This window comes from Anabrus simplex, chromosome 5 (genome assembly GCF_040414725.1).
Source record: "Anabrus simplex isolate iqAnaSimp1 chromosome 5, ASM4041472v1, whole genome shotgun sequence".
Taxonomy (NCBI): Eukaryota; Metazoa; Arthropoda; class Insecta; order Orthoptera; family Tettigoniidae; genus Anabrus; species Anabrus simplex.
Window position 1 is genome coordinate 446,830,210 of NC_090269.1, and position 7,204 is coordinate 446,837,413.

General features: G+C 38.5%; 1 protein-coding gene across 2 annotated transcripts in view; it reads right to left on the reverse strand.

Annotated features, from left to right (window-relative positions):
• Positions 1 to 6,973, reverse strand: part of LOC137500936 (zinc finger protein OZF-like) — a 50,904-nt gene extending 43,931 nt beyond the window's left edge. Inside the window, exons 1-2 of one of the 2 annotated variants that reach the window (XM_068227695.1) lie at positions 6,846 to 6,973; positions 5,036 to 5,125 (exon numbers count right to left, since the gene is read on the reverse strand). In XM_068227695.1, coding sequence (XP_068083796.1) covers positions 5,036 to 5,107 — 72 coding nt within the window. In that variant the 5' untranslated portion in view covers positions 5,108 to 5,125; positions 6,846 to 6,973. Of the gene's footprint in view, positions 1 to 5,035; positions 5,126 to 6,356; positions 6,458 to 6,845 lie in introns of those variants that run through there. The other variant, XM_068227696.1, reaches the window with a different exon arrangement.
• Positions 6,974 to 7,204: the final 231 nt, after the last annotated feature.

Below are 7,204 nucleotides of genomic sequence, written 5' to 3' on the forward strand. Positions count from 1 at the left end.
AGGCAGCTAAGGAAAACATGATGGCAAGCATAACTGGCAGTCATACGAATTTTAGTGAAAAATGGAAGGGTTTGTATAGGTATTTTAAGGCAGAAACAGGTTCCAAGAAGGACATTCCAGGAATAATTAATGAACAAGGAGAGTGTGTATGTGAGGATCTTCAAAAGGCAGAAATATTCAGTCAGCAGTATGTAAAGATTGTTGGTTACAAGGATAATGTCGAGATAGAGGAAGAGACTAAGGCCAAAGAAGTAATAAAATGTGCATATGATAACAATGACATTTACAATAAGATACAAAAGTTGAAAACTAGAAAAGCGGCTGGAATTGATCAGATTTCTGGGGATATACTAAAGACAATGGGTTGGGATATAGTACCATATCTGAAGTACTTATTTGATTATTGTTTGGCCGAAGGAGCTATACCAGATGAATGGAGAGTTGCTATAGTAGCCCCTGTGTATAAAGGAAAGGGTGATAGACATAAAGCTGAAAATTACAGGCCAGTAAGTTTGACATGCATTGTATGTAAGCTTTGGGAAGGCATTCTTTTTGATTATATTAGACATGTTTGTGAAATTAATAACTTGTTCGATAGAAGGCAATTCGGTTTTAGGAAAGGTTATTCCGCTGATGCTCAACTTGTAGGATTCAAGCAAGATATAGCAGATATCTTGGATTCTGGAGGTCAAATGGATTGTATCGCGATTGACATGTCTAAAGCTTTTGATAGGGTGGATCATGGGAGACTACTGGCAAAAATGAGTGCAATTGGACTAGACAAAAGAGTGACTGAATGGGTTGCTATATTTCTAGAAAATAGATCTCAGAGAGTTAGAGTAGGTGAAGCTTTGTCTGACCCTGTAATAGTTGAGAGGGGAGTTCCTCAGGGCAGTGTTATCGGACCTTTATGTTTTCTTATATATATAAATGATATGAGTAAAGGAGTGGAATCGGATGTAAGGCTTTTTGCGGATGATGTTATTCTCTATAGAGTGATAAATAAGTTACAAGATTGTGAGCAACTGCAACGTGACCTCGAAAATATTGTGAGATGGACAGCAGGCAATGGTATGTTGATAAACGGGGCTAAAATTCAGGTTGTGAGTTTCACAAATAGGAAAAGTCCTCTCAGTTTTAATTACTGCGTTGATGGGGTGAAAGTTCCTTTTGGGGATCATTGTAAGTATCTAGGTGTTAATATAAGGAAAGATCTTCACTGGGGTAATCACATAAATGGGATTGTAAATAAAGGGTACCGATCTCTGCACATGGTTATGAGGGTGTTTACGGGTTGTAGTAAGGATATAAAGGAGAGTGCATATAAGTCTCTGGTAAGACCCCAACTAGAGTATGGTTCCAGTGTATGGGACCCTCACCAGGATTACCTGATTCAAGAACTGGAAAAAATCCAAAGAAAAGCAGCTCGATTTCTTCTGGGTGATTTCCGACAAAAGAGTAGCGTTACAAAAATGTTGCAATGTTTGGGTTGGGAAGAATTGAGAGAAAGAAGAAGAGCTGCTCGACCAAGTGGTATGTTCCGAGCTATCAGCGGAGAGATGGCGTGGAATGACATTAGTAGACGAATAGGTTTGAATGGCGTCTATAAAAGTAGGAAAGATCACAATATGAAGATAAAGTTGGAATTCAAGAGGACAAACTGGGGCAAATATTCATTTATAGGAAGGGGAGTTAGGGATTGGAATAACTTACCAAGGGAGATGTTCAATAAATTTCCAATTTCTTTGAAATCATTTCAGAAAAGGCTAGGAAAGCAACAGATAGGGAATCTGCCACCTGGGCGACTGCCCTAAATGCAGATCAGTATTGATTGATTGATTGGCTGTAAAACTCAGATCATCAGGAAATGGTCAAGAAGTAGAAGAACTGAATCAATAGGAATTTCACTGTGCTCCGGCAATTGTGTCCATCCTCCCTTGCAAAATAAATCACATCATCACAAGCATGGATGAATGCGGGGACTCAGGAAAGGAAGGCTGGTCATAAGACCTAAATTAATCATCGCAAACTTCCTTCAAACATTTTCAAATGAATCATGAAATACTACCTTCATTCATAAACTAATTTTCTTTCCATCCTATCCTAGTTACCTAACAGAGATTACTGCAGAGAACGGATAAAAATCTAGGATGGAGATACGAGGTCCAAGACTTCTGGAGGAACAACTGGAATTTAGCAGAAAACATCAATAATTGAACGGTGTTATTCAATGGAGTAATTTTTAAAAAAATAAGACTTTGATGCTACTAAGTGAATTGTACAACGAACTATCTGTTTTGGTGCCTTTCACTTAGTAATGGTAGTAGAGAAAATGCAACCCAAAGTAAATAATGTGGTGGAAACCACATTTCATCTTTCCCCAAGAGTAACCAAAGAAAAAACTGGAGACATCTTGCAATATGATGGAGACTAATATCAAGGAAGAAAATGGTAAAAGAGGGCAAAAATGTGACATGGAGTAAGACCATATGTGCAATAAAACGAACATGGCTGCTTCCTTTTGGGAAGTGCTTTACATCATCTAAGAACATTAAGCTTAAAAATCACTCCAAGCAAATCGTAAGCCAAACAGAACCAAAATGAATGAAAATATTAATTTGCAACACCAGCAGAAAGTTCAATTGGCAAAACACAAAGACCCATATGGAGAGATGCTGTTTAAACAAGACAGCAGGCAAAATAAATATGTGACAAATTGCAGAAAGAGAGTCTCCTGCTAATTCAACTTCGACTTCACAAATGCAGTTCCACAGATACCAACTCGTGCTACTCCCATACCACCAAGAATGCTTTAACACCTTCTCCTCATGAGACACCACTTACCTTTGTATTCAAACAAAGCTCTCTTGTAGCAACATAAGTGGACATAAACATTGCACTGTATGTGTATGTTTAGTCATCAGCCCGAATGCTGGTTGGATCCTCAACAGTTCCGCCATGAGCTGTCATAGATGGCCTAGGCATCACTGAAGAGGCATACTAGGGAAGTGAGGTAGTTTCCCGTTGCTTTCCTCACTGAGCCAGCCGTTGCTATTGCATATCAGTCTGCCAAGCCCACTGAAATGCATGCACCAACCGACCCTATGAGCAACAGTTTCACACTATTCATAGCAGGGACTGGCTGCGTAAGGAATGGCATTACTAACATCGCTCATACCTCAGTCACTTTCATATTGTCAAAGCCAAAGATAAGACAGACACAGATCAATGAAAGTAACAAAATTGCTCTAGCCTATACCAGAAGACATAGTGCAGTGTAAACACTAGGTCCCACCAGCAAAGCCATAAAACATTGCACTATGTTATTCAAATTGAGAAATAATTCCATTCGAAATCACATATAGACAGTGTTACCAATATCAGAACAATACATCCTCAAACAACCAGGATCAAAGCCCATAATAAGCAATACAGTCACACAAATATGCATTTGAATAAGAACCTTGCACTGTAGGTAACATGCAAGTTAGATACAGGAACATCTAGCCGCATGAGATCGCATGCTGTACATTAGAAAAATAAAAAACTAACATCACAGTACAATATGAATTATGATTCTAACACAGATATAACATGTCCACCAGGTACTACTGAAATAAAATATCCATACACATCGGATGGTAGAAAACATGCAAGATGTACTGGGATAGGAGCACGACATTGTGTCCAACTTACCAGATTCCATTTACTGCTGAAGATAATTAATAAGAAATGGGTAAATATTAATATGTATGCCCATATTTTTCTCAACAGAAACAGCCTCAAACCTGAACCAAATTTGGTTAGCAATACTTGAATTTGAAACTCATTAATATATCAAAGACTTTTGGTGAAATTAATGGATACTAGTAAGAATGATCCTACTGCTGTCTAGTGTGACCAAGTTTAGTAAATTCCGGATATTAAGAAATCACAATCAGGTCGGAAAGAGTAATTGGAGCTAAATGGTAATTGCTCAACATCAAGCTTGAGGACTTTAAGATCTATCCGAATAGAGTTATATTCAGTTCATGTCAAGTTATATTCAGCATGTCAAAGATCTAATGAAACCTACCATCCTTAGGTACAAGAACTCCATATGCAGGATAATAATGATCCAAATGGTGAGGTGAGAAAGAAGATAATCATGAGATTAATGCAGTGGAGGATGTAGGATTATATGTACATCATCACTGATGACATATCTAACTTATCCTTATTCCCTTCCATCAGAGTACTCTCCTGCCATTGTTCTAACCCATAAGTACCACCAATCACTTTTGATGTTTTCATGTGTAGTTACTTCCTGTTTATGATTAATATATTCTGAGTTCTTCTAGCTTAACTCCCATACCACAAATTTGGGCTGAAACAGAGTGTTGTAAAGAGTCCTTTCTTGCGGAATACCAATGCTCGCTGCAAAATCTTTGCTATATCTACATTAAATTTCACATAACATATTACCATCCTGGCACTTAAAATGATCCACTTCTTTCAGTGTCATTTTTTCTAACAAACATTCAGCCTCCTGATTTTTTTTTTTTTTTCAAAAGACATCCTTCAGTCTTAATAATAATGTTATTTCTTTTACGTCCCACTAACTACTTTTTAAGGTCTTCGGAGATCCTTCAGTCTTGGAAATGCTGACTCACTATACCTCCTTCCAAGCTCTAAGATACTGCACCGCCACTACAACCAAATCCATCACATAGCCAAGAATCCTTACTATATTTCCATTTACCGTAATCCCTCCCTGCCGTTTAATGATCCATGTATACCATGAATAACCAGTAACAAGAGTGAGCCTGTAATATTCTATGGCTAACAACCAATGACTTTTACTTCATACTCTGACGCATGCCTATACTAAAACTACAAATGATAAGCATAACTGTCTACTCCTCACATAGTATTTTACAGTTCCTTGGTTGATCTGACCGCCCCTCTGTGCTCTGAAGAACTGCATTGGCTTTCATCCAATTGACTCCATTTTACACTCTCAATTATTCAATATTACTTATTATAATCAACTTACTAAGTATGGGGGCTCTTCTTCTGTATCCAACAATGATGTTGGCTCACATTTGACAAACACAGGTTCCTCCATACTTTTTGACAGAATGCCCTGCAAAATACAAGCAGTACAGCTCTTAAAATAAGTCCTATACACAGAAAATCACTGAATTAAACACTAGAAATTGTAATAATGCCCCCAGATATACCTTCATATCACTAAGAGTGATTTAGATTTTAGGGGATGTAAATTGGGGGTAGTTGAGCTTTTTCCCTTAACTCTAGTCAGAAGAATTTTAAAAAAGAGGAGTTCAGTAAAACTGCAGTAACTAGCTCAAGCAGAGAGATTAAAATCCAACATGGCGTCATTCACACGACATCACAATATCCTACACAATGTTCCCAATTTCGGAGCTATTCTTTCACGGGCTACGGATAAGAACATGACAGAATATGAGACATGTCTGGCTAGTGATAAGACCATTAGGCCCCAGGTTAGAGTCGCAAAATGGCCCACACACTTCTACTATCCACTGTAAGAGCACTGGCTAGTGACAAGACCAATTTATAGTAATGTCACCTACCGAGCTCGATAGCTGCAGTCGCTTATGTGCGGCCAGTATCCAGTATTTGGAAGATAGCAGGTTCAAACCCCACTGTCGGCAGCCCTGAAAATGGTTTTCCGTGGTTTCCCAATTTCACACCAGGCGAATGCTGGGGCTGTACCCTAATTAAGGCCACGGTTCCCTGCCCCATCGTTGCCATAAGACCTATCTGTGTCGGTGCGACGTAAAGCAACTAGCAAAAAAAAAAAGTAATGTCTCTGAAACTGCCATTATATTCAGCACACGCCATGGCATTTCACTTTCAGACTCTGAGGTTTCATTATTCTCGGTCTGGATTTTAGGGCAGACGTTTTCTAAATACCATCTGTTCTCCAGCTGAAAATTCCCACATAGTATGTACAAGAATTGGAGCTGCAGCTATCCTGGTAATAATGCCCTCTCTCCTAACTAAAACAATAATCTGTCAAAAATAATGAGTAATTAGGTCACACATGGACAGGAAATCTTAATACCGTACCAGAAATTAACTACTAACAATTTGTATCTCTACCGGACAAAACTGAGGCAACAACAGACAGCATTCCTCATCAAGTCATACACTGATATTTCGCCATACCACGATAAGTGCATTTCCAGTCCAAAAGATGTATTTTTGTGTGATCTCAACGTAAAAGTATGTAACATTAGACCCTTAAAATAGCTGTATCACACTGGAGTTCAGCAATGGTGTCATGTTCAGATTCATGGGTTTTAACTGGAAACTGAAGGAGAACTCACCACGATATCTTCAACTGTCGTGGTTTTGCGTGGCTATTGTTTGGAACATTTAGAAAACTTCAAATCCCTATTTCTCAATAACGCGATTTAGCAGATACCGTAGCCTTGCACTCGCATAGCAATGTGTTAATAACAGAAACGAAAGCTGAAATCATACGATTAAGACCGTGACTCTGCTGGCCGACAGGAGCTGTACCAGTCACCAGCAAGTTCTAAACAGAATGACGGCCAGTTCGAGACGGAACTTTCACCTTCCTACAGAACTTCAATTTAACATTATCGTAAAGAAACATGCTGAAGAAGTAGCAAGCTGTGGCAGCAACACTTCCAGAGCAAATTACATGTTTATCTACCATTATAAATCTAAATTAGTGGCAAGCACTATTACTGGTTGGGAAAGACATTGTACAATCACCACAAGTTGTACCGGTAATCGTTATCAGAGCCGAAAGTAACACATTATTATATCTGCAACGTATTTTAACTTACCTCCCGTCAGAAGAAAACAAAATTTCAGCTTGATTATTAGAAGAAGTCCTCTCTATATCCTGAAATGGTAGAAGACTTCGAGAAACCACTAAAAAGTTTTCGCTACTATTGTTTAGTCGTGTTATCCCGATATTTAACGCTGTCATGGTCCCTTGGCCGTGATGACGGGTGGAGTGGGATAAGATATGTACGGTGTAATAATTAAGTTATTACCTAACTGAAATTAGCGTTAAGATATTAGAGTCGCCTCTGTACGCTAAAATATCGAATGAATAGCGCCTACTGTACCGGTAACTAATTTAAGCGACATTATATGAGACGAGCCAGTTTATGTTGAAATCATTGATATTTTAACTGTA